Source organism: Podospora pseudocomata, chromosome 6 (assembly GCF_035222375.1).
Source record: "Podospora pseudocomata strain CBS 415.72m chromosome 6, whole genome shotgun sequence".
Lineage (NCBI taxonomy): Eukaryota > Fungi > Ascomycota > Sordariomycetes > Sordariales > Podosporaceae > Podospora > Podospora pseudocomata.
Window position 1 is genome coordinate 2,783,063 of NC_085890.1, and position 27,415 is coordinate 2,810,477.

Sequence of the window (27,415 nt, forward strand, 5' to 3'; positions counted from 1 at the left end):
GGTGGTGTGTTTTGGACAGGGAGGATAGATTTGAAAGTATGTTTGATCGGAACGTTCGCTCCTCAGCACGCAAAATATCCAAATGTCTACCCGGTTCGAGAAACCCGGAAGCACGGCAAAGACAGCAACTAGTGATTGGCACCGGCGTTGATGCTTCCTTACCATGCCTGACTGGCGGTGGTTGCCGTTTGACATGGTTTTCGAAGCTTGATGATGTTGCGGAGTGGTCCTGGGTGATGTTAGGCATTGGAAATATGCCTTCGCAACCCAACGAGCCAAAGAAACAGAGACGCCTTGACTAATCTCCGTCGGGATGTTGACGGGGGTCATCAGCTTTCAAGGATCGTCAAAGGATCACGATAAAGGTCAGACCTTAGTGCAGAAGGAGACAGGGGTGAGAAGCTGTTTGCTATTTTGGGCATTTTCTCCAGCAAACTTTATTTGCACCTCTGGAACTGTGGCTGACGGGCGGGCAACCGTTCCAGAGGCAGTGCAGCAGCTAAGCGCTAAACTTTGGGGACAACAGCCCCTGTCTTCAAAGATGAAGATGCCTTGACCACCAAGCCAGCAGCCAAATGCACCAAACGAAGCACATGCAGACCTCAAATTACAACCAACTCAACACCAGAATAACATACAACCCGAGACCTATCCATAAGCTGCAAATACCCACCTACACACTCTACTCTGCACCAAAAGAACCCGAGACAACCTCCCCCCTGCAGCAGCCGGCGTGGTGGAGCCCCTGTCATGTCATCAAAGCCAAGCTGTGTTTCCCTTGCTTGTCGCTGCCTGCCTCAGATCTCACCATGCGCGCGTGGTGTGAATCGGCGTGAGCCACGTTTGAGATGTTGAGATTTTCCCGATCGTGGTAGTTCCCCGACGGTGTTTTTTTCTCTCCCTTCCCTCGTGGGAGGTGATGGGTGTATATCACTGACCCAACCTCTTTCGTGGAACTTCTGTTCGTTCCGTCAGACATCCTCTTCTCCTCTCCAGCCATCCGACATCACCAACCAAACACAAAGCGCAAAAATGCCCCCCAAAACCCTCCTGCTCCAAACCCTCCCCCCCATCCTCCTCAACCTCGCCACCCTCATCCTCTGCTGCTTGGTGATCTTTTCCGGCTTCAACAACTCCCTCACCTCCATCCACTGGCTCAAGGTATTTATTTCCTTCTTTTCCCGTGGGAACCCCTTATATCTGCTAACTATCCCCAGATCGACAACACAGCCATCTCCCTCCCCACCCCCCTCCCCTCCTCGGTCCCCCTAAAAGACCTCTCAACCCTAGCCGGAACCGACTACCTCTCCCCTTCCTCCTCCCCCCTCCCAGACCACGCAACCCTCCACCTCCTGACGGAATGCTCCCTCACCCCCGCATCAACAACCTGCTCCCCCCCCGACATCAACTTCTGGTTCCGCCCCGAACGCGACCTCAAACTCTCCGAGCCCTCCCGCACCCACAACTCCATCCTCTTCAAGGACTCCCTCCGTTCCTACACCCGCTCGGCACGCTTCATCGAGTGGTCTTTCATCGTGGGTGTGATCTGCGCTCTTTCCGCCCCGGTGGAGAGCTACTTCTCCCCTTTGCTGGCAAGTATAACATGCGGGTTTGGGATGCTGTTCCTTGGCGCAGGGACGATAACAGGCGCCGTGATTTACAAGCGACTTTCCGACGCGATCAATGATGTCTTTGGCGGGTTTGGGATCGCGGCCAAGAACGGGGGCTGGCCGGTGGCGTTGGGGTTGGTGGCGGCTGGGTTGTTTGGGGGGGCGTGTGGGGGGTATGTGATTGCTTATAGGAGGCAGAAGGGGAAGGGGTGGAAGATGGGGGGGGGTAGTGAAAGGGGTGTTGAGGGGGGAGAGGTGGATGTGCCGCTTGTGGGTGGTTACGAGAAGCAGAATAATGGTGGACAGCGACAACCACAGCAGCAGCAGCAGCAGCAGCAGCAAGGGGTGGTGATGGGGCATAGGGATGTGGAACGGAGGATGGAGGATGACTGGGCGGCGCCGGATGAGTATTCTGGGAGGAGGGGGGATGGGAATAACACGAAAGGGAGTAGTAACGTCCCGCTTGTGTCGATGGGGGCGGGGGGGAATAACAGGCAGACGAGGGATTTGAACACGGCGTATGAGCCGTACAGCCGTGGGCAGTTTTGAGGAGGTGATGATGGATGGATGAAAGAAAAGTTCTCTTTTGTGTTGGGTAAGCGCCGGTGGGCTAGGTCTTGAATTTTTTGGATAAACAGCGACTTGTTTTATGGGAAAGGGTAACAATCTAGAGTCGGTTAGCACGGTTGGGCATTCAGAAGAAATTGATAAAATTAATTATCAAACCAAAATTCTTTCACATTAAAAGAAAAAGAATCGCGAATAATAAAAAATAAAAAAATAAAAAATAAAAAAGTAAAAGAGCAAAAAAGCTCACCAGACCACCTCCCACTGGGGCTACCATCTCGCAAACTCCCTCCCAAGGGAGTCACCAAGGTCGGGAGCTGGTGGAGAGATGGCACCAAGTTATCGTCGTCAAGACAGGGCTTGGAGGTCCAGCTACGAAAACCTTGCCGTGCGAGATTTTACCACCAGGGGGAATCAAACGGATGACCTCCTGCGCAGTGTTGGCCGAGACCAAGTTCTGGCAGGGTGGTAAAGGGCACCCTTGCACACTGACAGTTGCGCCATCCAAGCTGCGTTCTTCTGGTTCAACTGCCAGTGTGGGATCGACGGAGGATGAGGTCGGACGTGGAGTATATATACCCGTGCCTTCTCTGGAGCATCCGCGCACAACAAACACCTGTCACGCCCATCCCGCGTTGCCTTCGTGTTTGTCATTCCAGCCTCAACACTTCCGTTCTTGGTTGACCAGCTGCTTGCTTGCTACTTCATCCCAGCTCTTCTATCCAAACTTTAATGCCCAGGCTCACAACTTGAAATCGGCATTTGTCTTCTCCCATCCATCATTCGTCTCTTCCATTGCCGCCACCTTTTCCGACAATCTGACCTTCAAGCTGCGCGCCCTCTCCGTGCACAACTCATACATCGTCGTCAAATTAAACAACAAAGTATGCGACGACCGACCAGCATCCACCATTCCCTCCAACAATGCTCGTCCCTACAGTTAAAAACATTAGCAACTCTCTCATCTCAACAAACAAAAGGAAAACACAACTCACCTCCTGCATCCTCCCCACATAAAGCAAACAAACGGCCAAATTCACCATCACCATCTCATCCCCCTCTTCCTCCTCCTCCAACTCCCTCCACTTCGCCACCGCCTCCTCATACTCCCCATCCGCCATATCACACAAGGCCAAAACCACCTTCTCCCCCCTCGTGACCCCCCTCCCCTCCCCATTCATCACACACCCCCTCGCGGCATCCACATCCCCCAACCTCAACCAAAGCAACGCCCTCATCATCTCCATCTTCCCCCCATCCCCAACCTTCAACCCCCTCAAGTGCTCCCCCGCCCCCTTCACATCCCCCATCTCCACCAACGCCCCCGCAACCCTCACCCCCAAATCCTCCAACCTCTCCCTCCACAGCTCCCGCGAAGAGTTATCATGCGCCCCCATCGCCTCACCCAACTTCACCCTCGCCTCCCTCGCCAGCTCATAATAACTCATCACCGCCCGCCTCAAATCCCCAAACCCAATCGCCTGCAGTCGTACATTCAACACCCTCAACCCCCACGGAACAAGATGATGTGTCTTTCCCGAGGTGGGATCCTCAGAGAGATAAAACGCGCTGTTCAGATCACCCAACGCTTTCACTTCCTGCGCCGCCAAGTCGGTCGAGTTGATCAAGGTCAGGCAGGCCCACCGGGTGTACAACAAGTCAAAAATCCTGACGTGGTCCGACGGGTCCGGCTGCTGGGGGGTGCGGCCTGTTCCGGTGAGGGTTTGCACGGCTGATATGGCGGCCGCGCGGAAGTGGCCCTTTTCCAAGAGTTCGGGAAGGGGGGTTTCGGGCGGCGGTTGCTTGGTTGAGTTGCGGAAGGCGGGGGGGATGTTGAGTGGGGTGAGGGGGTGGAAGATTTCGGGGCGGAGGAGGAAGGAGAAGTCTTTTGGTCGGAGGGGGGCGGTGCTGCCTGGGGGTGGCCGGCGGGGGGTTCCTGGTGTCGGGGAAAGTGCTGGGGAACGGGGGAGGGGGGAAGTAGCGCGGGGGGTGTGAGAGGGGTGCATTCTGGGGGTTTGCTGGGGGATGAGCTGTGGGTTGGGGGATGGGGGGATGGGTGCTGGGGTTGGGGTGGTTGTTGATGATGATGATGGTGGTGGGATGGTGGTTGATGGTTGGGAGGTTGCTGGTGGTGGGGCTAGCGGGCTGGTTGGGGGGGACGGAAAGAAGGATGGGTTAGTTGTCATGTGTTGAGATGTGAGAGAAGAGTTAGGTTACGGAGGAACTCACTCGGCGGCGTCGAGCGGACCTTTGGTGGAGGAGCGAGGGCGGGTGGCTTTGGAGTTTGGCAGGTCAGGACCGGACACAGATGTCAAGTGACGGTGGCTGGACGTACCTTTGACGGCCGACCGGGTCCGTTTGTGGCCCTTGCCGTCTTCTGGTTGTGTCTGATCCATTGTAGTGTTTGACAAGCGCCTGGTGGTACTGATAATGGAATGTTGGGAACGATTCGCAGTGTAAACCAGGGAACGGAACTGGAGTGAGGTTGAGAACGATGGGGCTGGTGGGGCAACTTGCCATGCCTCATGACAGCTGCGTCTGGCCGTCAGCACTGAAATCGGGCCGCCACGACAAGATAATGGACACTGTAAAGTGAAATGCCTATCAGGTATCTTTTGAGGTTTATCAACTATCTTTCAAGGTATATCAACTATTTAGAAGGTAGAAGGTCTGCTATTACTTGTTTGAAAAGGCCTGTTAGCTATATTTTGAGGCCTATCAACTATCCTTTTTCAGGTCTATTGCTATCTTCGAACGTCCATTAACTATTTCTAAAAGCCTGTCAATTAGGTTCAAGTCTCGATAACCGTGTTTTGTCCACGACGCACATGGCAACTGCCACTGCCTACATTACCTATCAACCTGCCCTCCGTCGTCCGACAGCAACATGAGCCAGAGGATTTCTGCTCACCTGGCTCTTTCACAACCTTCCAACCTACCAACTTAGCCAGGCATCACATTCATTCATCAAAACACATTCGTTCATCAACACATCATTACAAACAACTATTAGCGTCCATCGTCATGGATCACGATCGCCATGCCCGACGAGAGTGGAATCACCGTTCGCGGGGTTACAAAATGGAGGGCCCTGTTTCCGGAATGATCGAAACTCTCGAAAGAAGAATAGGTGCCGACAAAACGCACCATGTCGAGATGAAACGGAACCTCCACTCGGCTTTCGCAATCCATTCGTCCATACATCTAGCCGACCAGCGGGGCGGGTTCGATGAGCGTTGTCGAGACCCCGGCCTCCTCGACAAAATCATGACTCCACCGCCCATGGGCGCATGTGACTTGTTCCCCGGGTGTCATGTATCAAAGTATGCGTACGAGGAGTGGGATGTCGACGGCAAGGACACCATCACGATGGAACTTTGTTTCGAACAGCCCAATCACTTGGGTTTGCCACCGGAGGCTATCACAGCCAATTTGGCGGTTGAGCTGTCTCCTCCCGCACCGCCCAACAGAGAGGGAGCGAAGTGGAAAAGGCATCGATACGGGCAGGTTTGGTTCCGGTTCAGCCTGAGCATGGAGACCAACATCTTCAACATGGTGACCAAGAGTCTGGCCTTGCCCGGGGAATTACGAGCCATCAGGAAACTTCTCGCCACCGCCGACCTGTTGGTGCAAGCAGCAGCTGAGAATACCATACATTGCAACTATGGGAACAGACCTTGGTAGTGCCAACCCGTCGTGGCGCCCTCTGGGGCATCTAGCAATGCGCCTGATGCCTCCGGCAGTAGAGCTGATGACGTTTCCGCTAATACGGCTGCTGCCACTACAGCACTGGTGAACCTTCAAGGGGCTGGGGATCAAGAGGTGGCGAAGTTGACGGCCGAGAGGGACAAGTTCAGAAGTGATTGGGCGATGCTATCGACAGGGATACGAAACTTGAAAAATAATCTGGCCGTCGAAAAAAACAGCGCGGGGACGGCAGAGGAGAAGTTGGAGAAGGCAGAGAAGGGGGTTGGAGAAGGTAGTCGAGGAGAGGGATAGGTTGAAGTCAAACTCCGAAAGGCAGGCCAAGCAAATCACAGCCCTGAATTATGCTCAAGTAAAACTCAGGAACGAGAACGCAAAACTCAAGGAGGAGCGGACAGAGGTGCAAAATACAAAGAAGAAGTTGGAAAGAGAAGCCAAAGACGTCAGAGGGAAGAACGCTGTCTTGGAGGAAGATCGGAAGGCCGAAAAGGACAGGCAGCAGGAGGCTCGTGAGGAGGGGGACATGAGGCAGAAGATGCTTGATGCCAGAGAACAGAGCTTTTGTGAATGGGAAAGGTTGCTCGAGCAGAGGGAAAGGTCACTGGCCGAGAGGAACACCATGAACCCAGGATCGGATACCCAGATGTCTTCCGAACATATCCAGCAACAGCCTCAACCTTACCCTGTGGGCCCGAACAGTCACCAGTTCTACGCAGCTCTCGAGACATTGCGGTATTGTTTTCATCAAAACATGAATGCTGTGTCCTGGCAAGAGCAGCAGCTTCGGCAGAGCCACCAGGAGCTTGAGCAGAGAACTCAAGAAATGCAGCGCACTTGGGGTGCCCAATTCAAAGATCGGACGGCCCTGGAAGTCGAACTCGAGAAGAGGGAGAAAGGGCTGCAGAAAAAGAGCTAGACCTGGAAAAGGCTGCTCGGGACCTTGCAGCCAAGGCCGAGGGCGCGCCTCAGCCGCAGCAGGAGGCCCTTCAGAATGGGACTTCTCAAGAAGACAACAACACCATTCCGGAGGAGCCTTTCCGTCCGATTCCGGCATCTGATAATGCGGCAAGTGAAAGAAGGCAAAGTATTTGAGAAGGGTGACTGTTGTTTTGGTTGGGGGTGCTTGTGTCGATGATATGTGGAGCAAGGATGGAAGGATTGGGTGGGTTATGGGGTAGCGATTGGAGATAGCGGATAATGAAGAGTTGTTTGTTTGTTTGTTTATGTGAGTTGTTGTGCGATGTGAACAGAGCGAGGGGGGTGCTTATTTTGTCTAGTTATTACGTCTATCCAAATGACTGCGAGGATGGCCCCCCAAAAACAATAGTATCTATCATCACCAGGAAGAGAAGATTTCCAAAGACAGAACACAGCCCAAAGCCAGACGCCAGAATACCAAACACCAAACACCAAACACCAAACACCAAACACCAAACACCAAACCCAAACCCAAACACCAACGGCACCTCCGAAAATATCTATCAGTCCCTCATGAAAAGCACCGCCTCTTCCTCTTGTTCAGATCGAGATGAGCGTCGTCTAAAAGCTGCTGCAGTGAGCCCGCGTGGTGTCAGCCTGGAAGCAAGCCCCGTCTCCTTTGCACTGGGAGGAAAGCTCCCAGACGTTGGCCACGTTGCAGACGTAGATGGCGCCGTCGGGGGGCGGGGCGCCGAACTGGTTCCCGCAGGCGAGGTTACCGGGTGTTGTGCACGAGGCTGCCAAGCTCAGGCGGACAAGAATGGCGAGGAGGAGAGCCGTAGAGGGGTTTGAGAGCATTTTGAATTTTGGGAAAGTTGATGACTAGAGTGAAGCTGGTGAATGGGGCAGTGGTTGTGTTTGCTGGGTATGCGGTTGGTGGTTTTTTATTTTTTTTAAAAAAAAAGGGGGGGGGAAGGGATGGTGTTGAAAGATGGCAACCGGGGGTGGGGGGGAGGGGGATGGCTGATATATAGGGACATGCGAAGATTTGTTGTAGCTATTTATATGGTATTATCTTGTTTAGGTAGATATTAGTTGTTTCTATATCGAGAGACCACCGGTGAGACCAAGACGGACCGGTGTTAGGCCAAGCTCAATTACAATCCGGAAGTTTTGCGTGGACGAATGCAACTCCGATGGTGTCTTCCACACTCTTGAGGAGCAGTAAAGTGTAAGGCATTCAACAGACGTTAGGAGGAAGCTGGAGAGAGGTCGGGTGTTACAAGACGGCGCGGTCCATCAAAAATCGCCAAGATATATCCAAGCGGGTATAGAACCGATGGAAACCCGGATGGTGTGCCTTGCGAGGCAAAGTCAACGCCTCAAGGCGCAAGATCAAGCCGGAAGCATCTTTCAACCACCCCAAAAACACAGCTCGCAGGTCATGAACATCTATTAAAGGAGTGTAAAGCTTTCAAGTGGGTATATAAGCGAACGTAAAAAGCAGAGAGAGAGATGTAAAAAAGGACTGTCGTGGGCCCGTTCCTGTGCCACCAAAAATGTCGAAAGACGTGCCGTGATTCCGTGAAAAAAAAAAAGTCTATATATACGCAACCATAAATATCCAACCCTCCGCCGCGCTGCCCGAAAACAAAGAAGTAAAACAACCGACCAAAACCTCCAAGAGTGGTGGGTCAAGTTAGTCCCGAGTGATGGTCCACTTTGTCGATACGTGGATGGCCGAGGGTTCGGTTGGAGAGCCGACTTCTGGGTCAGGGCGTGCTGCTGTTGACGTTGTCAGCTTGCGTTCAGAGCACCCGTCGTTGTTGCTGTCCGAGTCGCGGTCTTTGTCGTCCTCCTAATGGAAAATCAGTCAGCATCATTGTTGGGCTGGAGTCTATGGAAGATACAACAAACATACCAACTCGATCCAAGCATTGTAGTTGCCCTTGACTGATGGTAATGGCGTGGCCTTGCCGCTTCGTGCGCCTTGGCCTGTGCTGGGGTCGGCATAGCCAGAGTTGTCGGCGGACGACTTGTACTTCTTTCTCCACCGAGTGTAAAAGGGTCGGAGCATCGGAATGTTGATGCAGATGCCAGCAAGCATGAGTTCGATGCTGCAGAGCATAAAAGTGGTGAAGGAGGTGCCGGTGAAGTTGCCAATCATGTCGATGACAAAGATTTCACCAAAGCGGACGAGGCCGATAACGACGCAACTGGACATGCAGTGTTAGGCTGGGACAAACATTGGGCGAGGGAGGGAATGTTGCATACGCGAGTCCGATGGCAAAGCACGAAGCAACGGCAACCTTTTCTGTCGTCCTCATTTGCAGTGACCAAACCGTCCGCATGGGTAGGACGATGATCATGAGGTCAGTCAAGATGTTGGTCATGATGACACACTTCAACACCAAGATTTGGTCCATGCATTTGCCGATACGCATCAGTGTCCACTGTTGCTCAATGGGGTCGCAGAGGAAGGTCAAGACAAAGGTGAAGATGATGGCCCAGGCTATGCAAATGCCCGAGACGATCCAGATCCAGACTTTGAGATGTACCGAAAAGGCGCGAAGGTAAAACCACAGCTGGCTCATCTTGAGGGCAAACAAGGCCCAGACGTAAACGATGGTGAAAATGAAGGTAATCTTCATCATGAACTCCAGGTTGTTCATGACTGTGACTTGTCAGTACAGCGGTCCATCGCTGGCAGTCTTGCATATGGACTCACGTGTGGGAAATAGCGGGGAGTCTGGGACCATGTCGTGCCCTACACCAGAAGAAAAGACTGCAGCATTGAACCCGATGGTGGTTCCAGTAAGGCACTGTTCAATTTGCCCATGGTTAGAACCCGTCAGCCACGGCAGCATCCCCCCAAGAAGCACTCACAAAGGCAGCGACAGCCAGAACATCATCGAGTCCGAGCCCGATTCCCCTGTGTCGAGCAACCACCCTGCCGGCAACCACAAACCCAAAGACGACCCATAAAAAAGATATCGCAATCATGGCGTCCCGGGCCCGGTCGACCATGGGGATGTTTATCCTTTCGCCCATCGTTCCTGTGTGTCTGTCGTCGCCCTTCCTCTGAAGCCTCCTGTCAAAGAACCGCCTGTGAAATCCAACAATCGCAATGGGGTATGGTAGGGACCGTCCGTGTCGTGCCGTAAAACAAACAAAGGAGCGTGACGAAGAGTTGATCTGAAGAGCAACCGTCTGTGCTTGGGCACGAGCCGTGGGATCAGAAAGTATTTTAAACGAGCGACACGAATGGCAAGGAGCAACGAAAGTTCTCAAGTGCTCATCTGTGAGCAGTGATCAGCATTCTCCCCAGAGAGACGTTATGGGTGCTTCTTCTCAAACACAACCCCCGTCGCGATTTTCGGCTTCGGGTGGGAGGCGAAGGAAGAAGGCGTCAACGTTTTTTTCTTCTTGCGGTCATTCTGGAAGAGGCCCTGACTGATACGGTGTTGCAGTGCATTTCCCTCCCAGCAGCTCCCCATCATCTCCGCCAACAGGGAGCTGTAATGAAGCTGGGCAAATCAAGGAGGCCGGAACGGCACCCGGACTAGCCTCCGGAGACGTGACAGTGCTTTTTGTTCTGGGCCCTTTCCTGCCGGTCGGTCACGGAAAGCAGGTAGGTAGCATATGGCCAATGCTGATGAGACAAAAGCTGATGTTGATGCCCCCGGGGCTCTCGGCTCAGTTCCGCGTGGAAAAGACCGGCGCTGGAGCGGTCGGTCTTGGTATTCTCTTGGCGGTGGGAAGAGCGGGCACTTGGAGCTTGATAGGTGGCTCTTTTTGCGCTGCTGATGGAGCTCGTTTCATGCACTCCCCTGCTTTTTGGTGGCATTTCCGGTTTTCGCTCAAAATGTCGTGGGCAAATTCCCTGACCAAAAATGCAAATTGTGGTTCGGCAGATGGAGCTGGGAACATGGGGGTAACACCAGAAAACGGCTGGCTTGGCGGTCGTCGAAGAATGTCCCGACCGACCGGAACCGACACAATCCTTCAAGATCTTTGGCAGCGGCCGAACGTCACATGTTTCTCCTCTGCCGCATGCCCCATCACCAACAATCCAGCAGGTCGGGTTCGTGGATGGCGCCATGGGCAAATGAGAGAGAGGGTTGAACCGTGTGAATAGTGAACACAAGTTCTTTTTCCCACTGGGAACCTGGACAAAACGGCGGGGAGAGAAGGCCGGTGGAGAAAGCGGATTGGTCAGTTGCTCCACTCGGAAACACGGCCGCTAAGTGCCGCTGCGACCCGCTGCACTAGTGCTGCTTGGCACATCCTTCGCCTCTCAGCGGCTCCCCGAATACTACAAGGTTCACCTTTTGATTTTCATCAGCGGTCGAAGCTGCACCTCTCGACGGATACGGCAACGGCCACTTTTTCTCATATCAATCATCTCGCGCTCTTCGCTGCCGTTTTGCCATCCTGGTCCCGCTGATCCGGACAGGACAACTGATCGTCAGGGTCCAGACATCTGAGACACTCTCCAAGTTGCCAAACCTGAAAGACGCCGAAAGTTCAACGGCCACCAAAAGCATCGTGAGTCCCACCTCTCGATACAACATTTTGACCAAGTTGCCCCTCACCTCGCTTCGGCTTTGCAGCAGCACGCATTCAGGGGCACGACGTGCCAGGCTCACCTCCTCACCTCCCCTTCACCCCCATTTCCTCGGAACTCCCTGTCACCCCAGCCAGAACCCATGCTGACAGCCCACACCCTTCAGCCTCGTCCAATCTTGTCATTGAAAACCATCTTTCCGTCACCATTGCTCTCGCCAGCAACACCATCATGGTTGTCCTGGTGTATCTGCCGGCCACGATGGCGGAATATGCTATTCACGTGGAGGCGGCCTTTACGTGACAAGCCATGTCACAGAACAACTATTGAACCCCAGTGCCAGCGAGGTGGTCGTGATCGACAGCCCAGGCAGAACCAGAGGAGACTCCTGCCCGGTTTTCTCGGAGTCTCTTCCCGCATCCGGTTTAACCAAGTGGGCCACCACTTTGCTAAATATGCTGGATGCCAGTTAACAGCACGTAACTCACCACTCTCACCTCCACGTCGCCGTCAGTCTCCAAGATGGCGGGCCTCGTATGCTTCTTTCGATCTAGCAACTGATGAAAAAGCGGAGTCGCGGTGAGGGATGTAAGACCTAGTGTGGTGATAGGGAGTAACTGTCAGTTTTCAAAGTGGCATGCACGGAGTCCTGACGAGGAGATCCCTCCCTTTTCCAGCTCCCCGGGACGCTTTCCTCTCTTCTTATTTCTCCTGGGTTCTTCTTTGATTCTCCAAACTGCTGTGCCCCAGCTCGGCAGATGGATGACGGGATTCCTACGACATCAACCATGGAGTCGAAACATATGTCAGGCATTTTGAGTGCTGACGGCGTCAAATCGGCCATCACCCTCACCTCCGTTTTGTCAGTGGTTGGCGTTTGGCTCGGCTACCGCATCCTTGTTTGCCTGTACAACATCTCGCCCTTCCATCCTCTCTCCCGCTTCCCCGGGCCCAAGATCGCGGCTGCCAGTTACGCGTATGAAGCCTACCATGACTGGATTCGCGGGGGAAGATACGGCCCCAAGATTCAGGAGATGCATAAGCGCTATGGTAAGTCGGATAAACAAGCCTCCCAAAAAGAAACAACACTCGCTTACCAGAGAACCCTACATCCAGGCCCAATCGTGAGAATCAACCCGGATGAGCTTCACTGTTCCGACCCCTACTTCACCGATGAGATCTATGCCGGTCCTGGACGCATCAGAGACAAATGGCAGCATCAGCTCAACACGGGTGGCGCCGGCCCTGTTTCCGTGACGGGCTTTTCGACTGTTCCCCACGAGCTTCACCGTTCGCGCAAGGGTGCCCTGTCCAAGTTCTTTTCCCGCCAGCAGATGTTCAAGCTCGAGGGGGAGGTGCTCGACTTCTGCCACTTGACGATTGACAAGATGCTTCGCTGGTCTGGGAAGGAGGCTTTTGACATCAAGGAGGCCTTCAACTGCTTTACCGCCGACGTCATTTCCCAGTATGCTTTTGGCGAATCCATGGGCTTCATCGCTCAAGAACAATGGGAGCCCAATCTTGCGACATGGACCGGTTCCTTCATGAAGAGTGCTTATCTGATGAGGCACAACGCCCTGGTCCGCAAGATGACGAACATGATGCCCCTCGTGGCTGACTATTTGGGCGAGGATATCAAGAACGTGATGCACCAGATGGGCACTGTCATCCCTGGCTACATCAAGGCGTCTCTGGATGACCCCAACGGCGGCCGTGTGTTTGCTGAGCTTGTCAAGTCCAAGGCTCTCCCTGCGGAGGAGATGACTATGTATCGTCTCTCTGGTGAGGGGTTCAACTTTTTGCTTGCCGGTACCGAGACCACCGCGGTAAGTTCATGTCCCCTGGCTTCTACCTGCCCTGTCCGCTAACATGGTTCAAGGCCACCCTGTCCGTCATCACATTTTGGCTTCTCCAACAACCCGAAACCTACAGAAAACTGATGGATGACCTCCAAGGTCTGACACCGACCAACATCAAGTGGGCCGAGCTCGAACAGCGCCCGTACCTCTGGGCCATTGTCCACGAATCCCTCCGCATGATGCCCGGTGTCTCGCACAGATCGGCCAGAATCGCCCGTACCGAGGACCTGGTGTACCGCACCCGAGATGGCAAGACTGAATGGGTCATCCCCAGAGGCACTCCCATCGGCATGACCAGCATGATCAACCACTTCGACGAGGAGCTCTTCCCCAACCCACACTCCTTCTCCCCGGAGCGGTGGTTGATTGACGGAAAGCCAAACTACAAGCTGCAGAAGTTCTTGATTGCCTTTGGCAAGGGCAGCCGGTCGTGCATTGGTGAGAGCTTGGCCTACTGCGAGGTGTATCTCATGACTGCCCTGATCGCCATGCGCATCATTCCAAGGGCCAAGCTCGTCAACACCACATATGAGGACAACGTCAAGTACGATCATGATTGCATTGTGCCTCATTCCAGAAACGGTCCTGTCACTGTCCATGTGCGGATCCAGTAAGGGTTGGACACATGAGGAGACAGAAGAAGAGGTAGAGAGAGGCAAGAGTACACGACGTGTTGTCTAGGGGGGCGCATCCATGCGCTGGTCACATGGCGAGGGAGCGCATATATCGGCCAAATATATCAGCCAAACACACGGGCGCTGATAGGTAAACAGCATAGCACAATCTATAACAATTTACTAATTATCCCAAAGTCAAGTCGGAATACATCGGCAAGCAGCAGAGAGGAGACAGCCGAGCTGTCCCAATGGTCCGGGCCTGACTCGGAATTGCCTCGGGACATGTCTGCACGTGCGATGCAATGCCAAACCTTATACGTCTCTGCACGGCCATGACGGCCTAGGCTCTGTTGGATCTTTCCGCTTCCCCTCTTTGTCCTCTTGTTGATTCCAGCCATCTCATTGCCACGCTCGCCAGAGCCAAGCCGGCCATCGTGTTTTCCCAGCAAACGTCCATCTGAATCAACAATCTATTTTCCATTTGACGCAGATAATGCTAGAAAGCAACAGGCATTCGAATACAATCGTCACCATCAGACTGGACTTCCGGCGACGCCACCCCCCCCTCTCTCTTCCCCCCGTGGCCGCCTTAGGTATCACGGGGCCAGCATTTAAGGGGGCCGCCGAGCAACTTGCTACACATCGTGAGATGTCACGAAAGAAAATCCCACCTGTAAACAACACAACAACTTTTATCTTTGTTCGATAATGGCAGTATCGTGTCCACAATGGGAACACTTGTTCCTCCCTGGTACAAACCAGATCCACCCAGCGAGCACTCGCTGGACCTCGCCAGCTTCCTCTGGGGAGCCTCGACAGCCATCGCATGCTTCAGCTTTGCCAAGGCTGTCCGCCAGACCAGGCGGTCATGGCTTCATACACACAAGGTCAACGCCTACATTGTCATGGTGTGGCTGGAGTGGACTGCCTGCGTGATCATGTCGGTCGTCAGCTGGTTGTTCCTCATTGGGATCATCCCGGTGAGCTTTTGGATCTTCTTTGGTCTTCGTAAGTGGCCTTGCTTATCCGTCGACCACAAAGGTTTTCTGACTGATGGAATATTTGCAGTCGTTCTCTGGGTAGTTCAGGTACGTCCTCCCCTTGACGTATTCCTCCTGTGAGCCGCCATCTTCTTTCCCGGTCACCCCCCACCCCCCAGCATCACCATCCTCACTAACACCCAACCCCCGCCTCACAGATCCAATGCCTTTCCCAAATCCTCTGCAACCGCCTCTCCCTCCTCTTCTTCAACCCCGACGACGCCCGGCGCCTCAAACTTGGCGTTGGCCTCGCCGTCGGCGTGATCAACATCAGCGTATTTTGCATCTGGCTCCCCGCCCGCCTCCAGATCAGCGAGACGTTCATCAACCTCAACAACATCTGGGACAGGGTTGAAAAGGCTCTCTTCCTAATCATCGACTGCTGCCTCAACATCTACTTCATGTACATGGTCCGCACAAAGCTGATCGCCAACGGACTGAAGAAGTACGAGTTGGTGTACACGTTTAACCTGTTCATGATGGTCGTGTCGCTGTTGCTGGATGTGGGTATCATTGCTCTGATGTCATGGGAGGATGATGCTGTGTACGCCCTCCCCCCCCTTGTTTCCCCCAACAACCAAAAGGCTAACCTTTTTTCGTCCCCAACAGATACATGCAAGCACACCCCCTCGTCTACCTCGTCAAACTCTGCGTTGAAATGAACCTAGCCGAGCTACTAGGTAAAGTCATCCGGAAGTCCCGCGAGCGTCGCACCACCCCGTTTCTCCGAACCCACATCGATAATATCACCTCGCCGTTGACACGAACGACGACAGCAGCCACTGCTACCACGACAGCCAATACGATGCCCACGTCAATATTACCCGACGGGAACATCTTTGGGGGGTGCCCGCATTTTCGGCATCTTCCTGGTTGCAACTGCGATAACAACAACAACAACAACAATGAGAGACTGTTTCACCGAAATTGGAACCTCAATATGATTGGGTCTGCTGGGCATAGGGAAGGGAGTTATACCGGGGGGGAGCTGTATAATTATTTTGCGCATGGGGGACCGGGGGAGAGGAGGAGGGCGACGGGGGATATTTTGGATGATGCGGCGGGTTTGTGGAGCAGTGGGGAGGATACTCCGGTGGTGAGCCCCCGGGTGGAGAGGGATATTGAGGCAGAAGGGGGGTTGGGGGGTTCGGGGAGAAATAATCAGGAGCGGAGAGATGATAGGGGTAATGAGACCAACAGAGCTCGGGGCGGGAAAAGGGGTGTTGAGAGGCCCACCGGGTCCAGGAAACCTAGCGCTGGGTCGAGCACGCTTGTCCACCAGGAGAGTGGCAGTGGGAGTGGTAGTCTTGGGAGTAGTATCAGGAAGGAGGGGAGGGATAAGAGGGAGGGGGAGGACCCATGGGAGGAGTAGGCATGATAGGTAACAGTGGGGGGCCCGGGAGGGGGGGGAGGGGGGGCGGGGGTTTGTCATAGTGATCCATGTTATGATACCAGATACCAGATTTGCTTTTGAAAGAGGTCAACATAAGTTTTATCAGGCTGTTCTCTAATTTGATGCAATCATGGTTGGTGTGTTGGTCTGGGGTTCAGTCAGTGGCCTGTGGGTTTGGGTGTGGCAGTGGGACTCACGGGAGATTCAGGGGTTCAGGGGTTCATGCATAAAAGGTGGCCATTTTACTCGCACTCTACCTTGGACAAATCATTGACTTTTTATTCCTTACTTTTAGTGCCTCGCACCCGTACAGGCCTATTTTGCCCCTCTTATCAGGGCAATCCTGTGTCTGTTAGGTGGCCTGCGAGCCTATAGTGTCCATGTCCCGTCTTCCGTGGAGGGCGGCCTGCGAGCGGGTCACTGTCATGGAAAGGACGCTTTCAAAGCCCCGGTGAGGGCTTAGTTGCAGTATTTGTGTGTTTTTCCCACTGTTTAAATGTTTCATAAAGATTGGGAAGGTTGTGATAAAAAAGGGATGGAAGTGATGACTGACCATGGCCTCACAGGGTGTTTAGTTGAAGGATCTCTGGTTTATTCTGCCTGCCTGGCACGAGTCGCGCCATTATGAGCCTTTTCCAGTAGAATCACCGGCATTCCATCGGGCCCCGAGCCCGTACAGAAGTCACCTACCTACGCATCCATAGCAAAAACGACAGTCCCAGCAAAGTCCTCCTAGAACTAAAGTGGGTAAAAAAGTCGCAATATAAACAGTCTCAAGCCCCCTCACAACTCAATAAGACAATACGCCAACAAGGTCAATAGAGTCAAGTTTCTAGTAACACTTTTATAAGAGGCAAAGAAACAAAGCCCACAGTCATATATCTCAAGCCACACAAATTTCTAAATTTAACAGCGCAAGCAAGCTGAGCTAGCTAGCTAGATATATAGATAGATAGGCAATCCAAAGTTCTGCTCAGTCAAAAACCACCCCCTGCGTCCATCTCTTTTTTTTTTTTCAAAGAAACAAACAATCCTCTTTCTGTCATTCTTCCAATTTCCAATCATCCCCAAAGAATCGAAAGTTGGGTAACACAAAAGTATCAATCATCGTCAGACAATAACCCCTTTTCTCTCTTACACAAGTTCCATTTCCTTCCTTGATGCTTCTGCCTGGTCTTAGAAGACAAAATCTTCACACCCCCTGTGTTGATTTAAGCGGGAGTAGGGCGAGGGACGCGGGTGAAGCTCTTGGTGGGGAGGGGGGGAAGGGGGCGAGCGCTGCGGGTGGCGGTCGGCTTGGGGGGAGTCACTGGCTTGGTGGGCTTGGGGGGGGTGACTGGCTTGGTGGGCTTGGGAGGGGTCACTGGCTTGGTGGGCTTGGGGGGAGTCACTGGCTTGGTTGGCTTGGGAGGAGTGACGGACTTCGTTGGCTTAGGGGGAGTGACGGGCTTCGTTGGCTTGGGAGGGGTCACTGGCTTGGTGGGCTTGGGGGGAGTCACTGGCTTGGTTGGCTTGGGAGGAGTGACGGGCTTCGTTGGCTTGGGAGGGGTCACTGGCTTGGTGGGCTTGGGGGGAGTGACCGGTTTGGTAGGCTTGGGGGGTGTGACTGGCTTGGTAGGCTTGGGGGGAGTGACTGGCCTGGTGGGCTTGGGGGGCTCCTCACGGGCAGCCTTGGTCCTGGTCAGTGTTGGGCGAGGCGGGCGAGCGGTGCGGCTGATGGTCAAGACGGGGGGCTTGGTTGGCTTGGGCGGGAGCACAACCGAGCGAGTTGGCTTGGGTGGGAGCACAACGGAGAGAGTCGGCTTGGGGGGAAGGACGACAGACTTGGTTGGCTTAGGAGGAAGGACGACAGACTTGGTTGGCTTGGGAGGGGTGACAGGCTTGGTAGGCTTGGGGGGAGTGACAGGCTTGGTAGGCTTGGGGGGAGTCACTGGCTTAGTCGGCTTGGGAGGGAGGACCGGCTTCGTGGGCTTGGGAGGAGTCACGGGCTTGGTTGGCTTGGGGGGCACAACAGCGGACTTGGTCGGCTTGGGGGGGGGAGGGCGGACGGAGCGGGTAGGCTTGGGCTCATCGCGAGCAGCCTTGGACTTGGTGGGCTTGGGGGGGAGGACCGGCTTGGTGGGCTTGGGAGGAAGGACCGGCTTAGTCGGCTTAGGAGGGAGGACTGGCTTGGTCGGCTTGGGAGGAGCAGCGCTCTTGGTCGGCTTCGGGGGAGGCGGCTTGACCGACTTGGTAGGCTTGGGCGGCAGAACCACGGACCTGGTAGGCTTGGGCGGAAGAACCACAGACTTGGTCGGCTTGACGGGAGGAACGAAGCCTGTGGGACGGCCAGTCGGGCGGGGGGGACGAGTAGCCACAAGGTCGACATCGGCATCAGCCACAGGCAGGGCAATGGCCTGCTGAATGGCCGCAGCCGCAGCGAGGAGGGTGATGAGAATGCGAGTCATCGTGAAGTCTGTCTTGAGAGGGCTGTTCCCAGAAGCTGAAACTTACTACCCAAGTGCCGAAGAAGACGATGAGCCTGTCGAGAAGAGAAGCCGCTTCCAACCTGCACCGTCCACCACGTTTATATACCCATCGTGAGACCTCATCGACGCTTCACATGCGCAATCACGATGCAACGATGTCGCCACAATCGTCGAGAAGCTCGTCCATGTCTGGCCGCGACTGAGCCAAGGATGCCGATATTGAGATTGCAACCCAGAGGACAGGACTTTTGACCATCTGGTGAATCACCTCACTGGCTCCCCCTGGTTGTAGTTCGACGTCCGGGCAGCGCAACGTTGAGGCGGGTTGAATAGAGTGCGGTACAAATTAAAGGGCAAGCATCAATATAGTCGGAACTCAGCATACAGCATCTGCAGCAGCAATAACGGTGAGCAGCACAATTTGTGGCTCACAACGCGTAACGTCGTCCCCGGTAAATGTCGAAATCGGGGCGCACTCGTACCCATTTTCCCGCCCAACGGGAGAGTGGCGCTTAGCCGCAAACATGAGGTAAACATGTCGTGATCGACCTGCGAATATCGTCAGTTGAAATAACCGGATGGTGCAGATTTGTATAGACAGCTGATTGCCTTTCTTAGAATTGTACAGTTCCGCCAACCCGGTCCACCGCATGCGGGCCGAGTACCCAAGCCACAAAGCCCAGAGTTGCGGCTTTCATCAGACAAACATCGACATCAGACACTTCTCGACATCTTTCTTCCCCAGATTTTTTTATGTCTGATCTCAGCTGATTCAGGGGTATCGGCAGGTGTGGTCTTGGCATGCTCTTTAGCCTCACTAAGTGCCGGTAAGGCGATGACACCGATGCTTGTTGTGTGCTCGGAGCGATCTAGACTGCGATGGGTTTGTGGGGGGATAGTGCAACCACGGAGAAATGAGGTCGACGTAAGCTTCATAAGCTTATCCGGGACCTACATGACGAGCACTGGGTGGACAACAAGGTTGCAAAAGGCCTGGGGGAGCGCACCCAACGGGACCAGCAGCTTGCATCATTCTCCACCCAGATCTTGTTGATTGGGATCGCCAGGGTGCCGTCGAGGTGGTGGATGGTCATACAATCAAGCGTGGTAGAGTCGTAGAAGAACTCGGAGGCTGTTTACCCGCGAGCGCTAGGACAGAAACAGCTCCGTTAGCCAGAGCATCTGCGTGGTTCTCCGTGACTGCCAATGTGGTCAATGTAGCCAAAGATGGTTGAGCACAACTCTGAGCGGATTGTCACCCGTTGGCGTCGTCATCACCACAACCTCTTCTGATCTAGCTCGAGGGAAACGGAATCTGCCGCTTTGGCGAGACAGGGTTAGCTCAGAGTTTCCCCATGTTTTCGCTTCCTCTCGTCCAAGCAAGCTGTTGAATGCTACGCTGGTGGTGGTGTTTGGCTGTACTCCAGATATCGCTTCACACACGCTTCCAGTTAGCGAGAGGCGGGATCGGGGGTAAAATCAACGGGGTCTCACCGAGGCTAAAATGGCGAGAATGCGGGGGGGTGCAGCCAAAGCGAAGAAAAACGTTTCGGAATGGGGGTGGCTGCCCACATCCCGTCCGGAGGGCGGTTATCATGTCCGAGAAGAGATATGAGCAGGAGCAAAAGACGGGTCGAGCGGTGCGGACCCAGATCCGTACAGTGTTGGTTCGAGTTGGGGAACGGAACCCCTGGCTGGGGATAAGTTGGGTGCAATTCTGCGCCAAGTGGGAAAACGCCCTGGTTGCTACTGCCATAGCTGTCCCTCCAGTCGAGAGAGCCGAAAGTTCGAGAAGCGGGAGCTGGGAGTGACGAGAGAACACCATGTAGAAGTTGTCAAACCGATGTGCCTGTCGAGCGTCATGTCAGAATTGGAAGAGGGTGTGAAGCAATCTGGCATCTATGCCCGATAACGGCAGGGGTAATGGTTGTTCAAGCTTGGACTTGACTCCTGAAAGCTTGATGGGTGAGAATGAGTTCCTTGCCTTCAAGTTAGTAACCCTAGAGGCTTGCAAGAAAGAGAAACCAGAAGGGTGAGAGATGGACAAGAAAAGCAATGAGGAGAACGGTCCGAGTGGCCCCAGGCGCACGAATTGCGGAGAATAGTGCAGACGATGAGCAAGTTGGAGCAGTGATGGTGTTACGTCTGAGTCTTGTCCCAAAGATCATGGTTCAAGACTTCGGAGAGGAAGGCACCGGATTGGTTCACGGCACTCAGACACGGTACGTGCTTGCCGTTCCGGTAGGATGATGCCAGGCCGGCTAGAGCTAGCCTGCAGGTAATGCTTTCCTTCATGGTTTGAAGACAACTGCAAAGAGCTTGCTGGGAATGCTTGCAAAGAGAGCCAGCCAAATTCCCGTGTTGAACACTGTTGACAGAGGTGCAATCAGTACATTAATTATTAACAAGAATTGTCTTACCTAGGCCAACTTCCCAGTTCCCACTCTGTGGATGTTCAGACCAAAACTTCTAAAGCATCCTACAGTTTCGTATTATGCCCCAAGTCTGTCCACACATATCTAGTTCAACCCATTGCTCAGCCGTCGCGTAGTGACCAAACGCGCTGCCCTCCTTTGAGGAGCCGGTTGAGATCCTCGCAGTCACCGCAGCTACACCTTACAGGACCCTAGCCGGAATAGGCCTCTGCACCGCCGGGCTCCTTTCCGACCTGCTTCTCCTGGTATGCTTCCAGGACAGCAAGCGCAAGCTCTTGGTAGCGGGGGAGTAGAGAAGGGAACGTTGGCTGCCTCTAGCATAGATATGAGTTGGCGGACGAAGGGGAGCCAGAGGTAATGGAATTCGGCAGGCGGGACCTGGGCAATGTTGGCGACAATCATGGGGGAAAAACGCATGGCTAGGTCGTCCCAGTTGAGTTCGATGCACCGGGCCAGGCACTCGGCCAAGAGGTTGGGTGGGATGTAGGTCTCAGGATTCTGATATGGACCGTCCCGAATGGGCCTCATTTGGTAGTACGGATAGCCGTTACTGCGACTATTTGAAGCATTGCGGAACTCGGCCTCTGCTGTTTCTACGGTCCGGAGCTTGGTGAGTGACATCGTATCGAATACGGACACGAGCAGCAGCAGCTTGCAAATCTCCAGGCTCGCAGTCTTATTAAAGACGCCTTCGTTGCCTAGTTCAATGATTCTCATAACAGCAGCCGCAGCAAATGGTGTCAAGGAGGCTTGTTTTTCGATGACTGGGGTCAATCTAAGTATGAAGTCAGCCCGCGTGTCAGACCACGCGTGAAAGAATCATGCCTTGCCTTGTCTTCAAATAGTCAAAATCATGAAATTCCTTGATCATGTTGACAATGGCAGTCCCGGTCGACGCCATGACGTTAGCCCCTAGGCAAGCTTCCAAGGCAGCAGGAACGACTTCATTGGCGGCCCATTGTCCAATCTGAGGATTGTATGAAGCATCGCTCGGCCGACCAAGCACTGTCAACAGTTGCATCCGGACAGCCGCTGGACGAGGCAAGATATACTGGGCGAGACTGGATAGTGTCAGCATTTGAACCGAGCATACTTTGAATAAACGCATGCCTATCCTTGAATCTGTGTAAAATCAAACGAGTCCTCGGCTGCAGCCTTCATGACGAGATCAAACAACAGCGTCCCGAGATTGAACCCGGCCTTGGTCCCGACCCAACCCATGGACCGGCCAAACAGTTCGTACTCCCGGTTACTGCAGAACAGCCGCCAAGAACTTCAGTGCAGTCTCTTCGTTGAAATCCCGCGTATCAGACTGCAAGATGTAGCCGTATGGGTCCGGTTTGGCTGCCCATGCAAGCTGTGCGAGGGTGCAAACAATTTTCATTGTCGACTCGCGCACGTCTGGGTTGGAGCACTTCTCAAGGTAGCGTGGCAGAAGACCCTGTGCCTCTTTTTTTTGGACGTGCCTGTGATCAGGAACTGGTCGACCTCGTCATTGGGAACAATGACGGCAACCTATCCCAGAGGATTAGTCGGACGGGCAATCGGAAGACAAGAGGAAAAACAAACCGCCAAGCGATACCAGTGTGACGCGGAGACTCCCTAAGGAAACATGATATGTCAGTTCAGTAGATACAAAGAAGTCAAGACATGTGACATACCTCGTTGCCTGTGGACCCCCGAGTAATCTTCCTCCCCGCGTGCGGTATTCTCGAAAGGGTCTTCGTAATCGTGAACCAAGTTCTTGTCCAGGTCACTGTCTTCAATCTCCATGTTCTCGCGCAGCGTGTTTCCATCGGTCGTAGCGAGCTCCTTGGTCTTGAACCTCGTGTCTATAATGTCAACCAATTCGTGCCAGCCTTCACCGTCACCTCCGTCGTCATCCTCGTCGGTCGACTCGTATCTACCCCAACCTCTTCTACTACGGCGGTCATATCGGTCGTAGTAGCCGCCACCGTCATCGTCGCACCCTCCACGTTGCCATCTTTCAATCACACCAAATAACAAGGTCGCATTGAGACTGTCGCATACATCCTCCAAGCAACGCATTCGGGTGACATCAGCGCCTTTCAGGCTGTGAAGCGAGGTTGGCCTCAGTGTATGTGTGGTCCAGCATGTAATACAGACGGTCAGCTTCCTTGTCATCGCTGCTCGGGCCCCGGGAGTCCAGCCAAGCACGCAGTGCATCTCGAACACCATCCAGTCCCGGTGCATCTCATGGCAGCCGATGGGCGGTTGACCTGAGGGGAAATGCCAAGGTTGTACGTCAAGCCCCAGCGGATGCCCGACGTGACAGGCAAGACCTCGTGTGTGCCATCGGAAAACCAGCATGCCATCGACGGTCGGACTTCTGACGTCTTGAACGTCTTGGTAACATCCCGTTGCTTCACAACGAGGTCGCCACCTTGGTGCTCAGACGGAAGACAGATGACAAGAGCACCAAACATCCCCGGGATCTTCTCAGTACTGTAACCCCATGTTGGTCATCAAAGAGAGGTCATCAGAGGGTACCATCGGAGACAAACTCAGTGTGAGGCTTGAACATGGCACCCTTCTCGAGATCAACATCTTGTACAGTTCGGCCCTCACGGGAGCAGTAATTCCCAGCTGCTGAGCGACTAGCTTGCAAGCAGCGCTGATGGTCGACTCCCACTGCGGGTGAAGCTCCAATTGGGCTGCATCCAGCTCCCATGTGTTGCGAACCGAGGTGTCGACAAAGGTCTCGGTGCCTTTGCCATAGGGGGCTTGACGTGCCTTTTCAATCAGTTGTTGGGCACTGTCTTCCCCCAGAGGAAGGGCGACATGGCCAACATCGCGAACTGATATCGGGTAGAGGCTGGACTCGGTCAATTTGGCAAATGCCGCGAAGCTTCCGGCAGCCTTGATTCGATCCAATGCGTCGCAGAGCCCGTTCTTGATCTCGTCCAAAGGGGACTCGGACGGCGCAGGCGCGTCCGTGGTGCGATGAAATGATGCCACAAAGACGAGTTGTCGCGCTATAGGGTTAAAGTGGGCGAACAGTTGAAGGGAATTTCACAAGCGCGAGTTCCCACACGTGCAAGGTCAAGAACCTGAAGAGCAATCTATATTCTCATCAACGCGTCGACGCGTTCCATGTCGTTTGTGATTTTCATCTCATTTCTTTTGTTTATATCCATACCCATGACGTGGTGCACCTGGCGGCCAGTGCCAATTATTACCTTTCTTTTCTCCACCCGTTTTAGCTCAGGGGAAGATCCCAGATCGAAGCAACCATGACGTCGCGGGCAAAAGAACTGCCATATCAGAGAAAGTAAAAACAAACTCAAAGTACAAAGCAATTAAACCCCAACTCCCACTCAAATACCCCAGATATCCCAAACCCATTGCCAACATACATCTCAAATCCAACCATGATCGTAATCCATGACAGGAAAATCCTTCCCTCCCTCCTCCAGCCCTTCCTGCGATTTGTCTTTGCCATGCGTCACTCATAGACATTGTGAATACCACACGCTTAACACGACACATTGATATGGAGATTCACAAACCGTCGATCCCAGGTGGTATATCCCACCACATGTTCCCCAGTGAGGCACCGGTGTGCCAGTCGGGGTTGACGAGCCCGATGTAGACTTGACAGACGCCGTCGTAGGCGATGGGACCTCTTCCGTGGAAAATCCAGTTGCTGTCGCGCTGACAACAACAGTAGTTGTAATGGTAACGAATGACGTTTGGCTGGATGGTAGACTGGTTGGAATCGTTGTTTGGCTGGCCGTTTGCGTGGGCGGCAGACCGGATCCTTGACCAGACGACTGGCCATCACTCCCCAGCGCAGCCTGGATACTGTCCAAGAACCCAGTATTCCCATAAACCTGCGACATATCCCTTTGTAATCCGTTAGCTCTCATTCCCACACTTCCCCATCATTAGAACCTACCACATCATCACCCCCCCAAAACTCTCAAACCCCTTCACATACTCCACCACCCCCTTCAACACCTCCCCATTCACATACCCCCTCCCCGCCGCCTGACTCCCCGGCACACCCAACAAAACCTTCACCCCCTTATTCTTACTCTCCTCCCTAGCCCATCTATCCCACCTCTCAAAGTTGAACTGGCTCTCACCCTTCCCATCACCACCCCCAGAAGCCTTCCAACTATCAACCCCACACCAATTATTATAAAACTGCACCATCACAAAATCAAACCCCACCCCATCCATCAACCCCCCCATCGCCGCATCAGGAAACGGGCACTGCGGCGCACCACTCATGTAAAACTTTTTCTTCCCACCATCCGCATCCATCAACCTCCTCAACTCCCCCACAAAATCAACCATATTCACCGCCACAGCCTCCAAGTCAATATCAAACCCATCCACCACCGCATCCCCAAACGGTCTCTCCACCTTTGACCCCTCCTTCTTCGGTCCAAACATCTCCCATACCGCCCCCGCCATCTGGACCGCCTCGGCAGGGGAGGAAAAACCCCCTTCGGTGTAGGTTGCTCCCCCGATAGACAAGAGTATAGATTTGTTGTGGGCCGTCTGGCAGGTTTGGATGTCTTCTTCGAGCTGAGGGCAGGAGAGGAGCTGGCTACCGGAGAAGAGGGTGCAATTGTCGCCCGCGTTGGCAAAGTTGATTGTCGTGGAGGGGGTCTTGATCGTGTAGAGGAAGGCGAGGGGGATGATGTTGATGGGGGTGTTGGCGCAGTAGTAGGAGAGGCGTTGCTGGCCGCCCAAGGTGAGGGAGATGGAGTTTTGGCCTGGGATTCAGATGATTAGGAGAGAAAAGTTGGGGATGGAGGGGAGTTGGGAGAGAAACATACCCCAGTAGACGGCGATATTGTTTGAGGCGATGGGGTCGAAGCCCGCGAGGATTTTGTTGGAGAGAGAAAGGATGATGCCGCAGAGGGCGAGGAGATTGCGAGATCGAAGCATTTTTGGTGAACAACAAGTCGAAGGTTGTGGGAATTGAAAGGTTTGAAGGTCTTGGTTGGCGCTTGTCGAGGTGAATCGTGAATTGTAAATCGCTTGCTGACGTGCCCTTTATCTTCGAAAAACTCGATAACTGCCCAAGTACCTCGAGAATTGAACTGGTTCAGGCTGCCTGCTCACTGAGTCGCTCCTTCCATGTGTGGTGTTCTTACCTGACGCGATAGTCTGACATCGATACTCACCTCATCCCTGCACCTCATCTCATGTCCTTCCTCTCGGAGGCAGTAACTTGAAAACTAAAAGGGGAAAAAGTCGGGGAATTTCACCCGATCTTTCATCTCAAAAGTATGGTAACTCCAACAACATGGCCACTGGGTCAAATCTGCTACGTTACACCCTGGCAATAAACACAGTCCAAACGATTAAGCTGTTCACATCTCACAGATTACACATCTCATGTAGGATCGTCTTTTAACCTCAGCCGTGATCAATATCTGTGGCATATGAAGGGATTTGGTGTATCCGTGATCGGAGGATATTGGATCGAAGCCGCCTCCTGATGGCCGGTGGAACATGATAACAACACAACATTTCATGTTCACAAGAGAGCCACTGAGATGTTGAAATGAGCGGGGTATGAAATGAATCGGGAGATAGTGATCGTTGCATTTCGGGATCCGAGGCTACCTTGGGGATCTTGCGGTCAGATGCCTGTTCACATGCTCTGTGTTTGGTAGTTTGAGAAGAGCCGCTTGTCTCCTGCAACGTAGGATTTCTGACCTGTGAAAGCCTTCAAAATCACTGTTCCCGAGTCAATCGTGATCGCTGGAAGTACCTTCGTAGGGCAAGCATGTACTCTTGTTTGGATATTGGTACCCAATTCTAAAGAGGCTCCATCTGCCCATAGCCATGGACGATCTCTGAGAAGAGGGATCGGAACCGATGATCAACATTACTGGTAAATCTCAACATTAAACAACAAAAAGCAAAATGAAATTCGGCAGGTTGGGGTACTCCAGACCTCCCACACGACAGCCCCGGTACGTCCACACCAACATTGATACAAGTCCAAAAAAGACCACCCGTTGCTTGCCATAAGTACCCGAATTCCTGGTTCCACCGAAAAGAGTGGACTCGATCTGTACCCATACGCAACATATTGATGAATAGCCTTGCACAAAGCTTGTTCCGTGGAGTTATTGACTTTCCCCCTGTCTCTTAAAACTAGGCTTGATGCATCATAGAATAACAACCTTGGAGCCCACCTCCCGAGCAAGCTTCAAGCAGCAGCCAAGGCAAGCTTCCTTTCGCAGAAT

At 53.5% G+C, this 27,415-nt stretch overlaps 10 protein-coding genes across 10 annotated transcripts; 5 read left to right on the forward strand and 5 right to left on the reverse strand.

Moving 5' to 3' along the window:
- Positions 1-1,032: 1,032 nt before the first annotated feature.
- On the forward strand, positions 1,033-2,159 carry QC762_606915 (uncharacterized protein; the record flags this gene model as incomplete). The annotated part of the gene is made up of 2 exons (XM_062892380.1): positions 1,033-1,161; positions 1,218-2,159. The coding sequence occupies 2 exons, from the start codon at positions 1,033-1,035 to the stop codon at positions 2,157-2,159; spliced, it is 1,071 nt and encodes a 356-aa protein (XP_062740913.1).
- Positions 1,407-4,667, reverse strand: QC762_606920 (uncharacterized protein). The gene is made up of 4 exons (XM_062892381.1): positions 4,513-4,667; positions 4,407-4,452; positions 3,173-4,322; positions 1,407-3,111 (listed from the first exon to the last, which is right to left on the reverse strand). The coding sequence occupies exons 1-4, from the start codon at positions 4,571-4,573 to the stop codon at positions 2,920-2,922; spliced, it is 1,449 nt and encodes a 482-aa protein (XP_062740914.1). The 5' UTR covers positions 4,574-4,667; the 3' UTR covers positions 1,407-2,919.
- A 591-nt stretch (positions 4,668-5,258) lies between these two features.
- On the forward strand, positions 5,259-6,798 carry QC762_606930 (uncharacterized protein; the record flags this gene model as incomplete). Its single annotated transcript, XM_062892382.1, is given in 3 exon segments — positions 5,259-5,800; positions 5,897-6,146; positions 6,157-6,798. 3 exon segments carry the CDS (start codon positions 5,259-5,261, stop codon positions 6,796-6,798), a joined length of 1,434 nt encoding a protein of 477 aa, XP_062740915.1.
- Positions 6,799-8,310: 1,512 nt separating this feature from the next.
- On the reverse strand, positions 8,311-10,921 carry QC762_606935 (uncharacterized protein). The gene is made up of 5 exons (XM_062892383.1): positions 9,687-10,921; positions 9,529-9,622; positions 9,075-9,474; positions 8,722-9,016; positions 8,311-8,658 (listed from the first exon to the last, which is right to left on the reverse strand). The coding sequence occupies exons 1-5, from the start codon at positions 9,849-9,851 to the stop codon at positions 8,500-8,502; spliced, it is 1,113 nt and encodes a 370-aa protein (XP_062740916.1). The 5' UTR covers positions 9,852-10,921; the 3' UTR covers positions 8,311-8,499.
- Positions 10,854-11,670, forward strand: QC762_0097900 (uncharacterized protein; the record flags this gene model as incomplete). The annotated part of the gene is made up of 3 exons (XM_062884145.1): positions 10,854-10,884; positions 11,146-11,325; positions 11,534-11,670. 3 exons carry the CDS (start codon positions 10,854-10,856, stop codon positions 11,668-11,670), a joined length of 348 nt encoding a protein of 115 aa, XP_062740917.1.
- A 455-nt stretch (positions 11,671-12,125) lies between these two features.
- Positions 12,126-13,840, forward strand: QC762_606940 (uncharacterized protein; the record flags this gene model as incomplete). Its single annotated transcript, XM_062892384.1, has 3 exons — positions 12,126-12,417; positions 12,484-13,193; positions 13,247-13,840. The coding sequence occupies 3 exons, from the start codon at positions 12,126-12,128 to the stop codon at positions 13,838-13,840; spliced, it is 1,596 nt and encodes a 531-aa protein (XP_062740918.1).
- A 731-nt stretch (positions 13,841-14,571) lies between these two features.
- Positions 14,572-16,255, forward strand: QC762_606950 (uncharacterized protein; the record flags this gene model as incomplete). Its single annotated transcript, XM_062892385.1, has 4 exons — positions 14,572-14,851; positions 14,912-14,931; positions 15,042-15,427; positions 15,493-16,255. 4 exons carry the CDS (start codon positions 14,572-14,574, stop codon positions 16,253-16,255), a joined length of 1,449 nt encoding a protein of 482 aa, XP_062740919.1.
- A 1,232-nt stretch (positions 16,256-17,487) lies between these two features.
- QC762_606955 (uncharacterized protein) lies at positions 17,488-18,723 on the reverse strand (the record flags this gene model as incomplete). Its single annotated transcript, XM_062892386.1, has 2 exons — positions 17,488-17,833; positions 17,915-18,723. The coding sequence occupies 2 exons, from the start codon at positions 18,721-18,723 to the stop codon at positions 17,488-17,490; spliced, it is 1,155 nt and encodes a 384-aa protein (XP_062740920.1).
- Positions 18,724-23,320: 4,597 nt separating this feature from the next.
- Positions 23,321-24,343, reverse strand: QC762_606960 (uncharacterized protein; the record flags this gene model as incomplete). The annotated part of the gene is made up of 3 exons (XM_062892387.1): positions 23,321-23,645; positions 23,746-24,175; positions 24,340-24,343. The coding sequence occupies 3 exons, from the start codon at positions 24,341-24,343 to the stop codon at positions 23,321-23,323; spliced, it is 759 nt and encodes a 252-aa protein (XP_062740921.1).
- Positions 24,344-25,094: 751 nt separating this feature from the next.
- CHT2_2 (Chitinase 2) lies at positions 25,095-26,102 on the reverse strand (the record flags this gene model as incomplete). Its single annotated transcript, XM_062892388.1, has 2 exons — positions 25,095-25,927; positions 25,991-26,102. The coding sequence occupies 2 exons, from the start codon at positions 26,100-26,102 to the stop codon at positions 25,095-25,097; spliced, it is 945 nt and encodes a 314-aa protein (XP_062740922.1).
- Between the last annotated feature and the right edge of the window lie 1,313 nt (positions 26,103-27,415).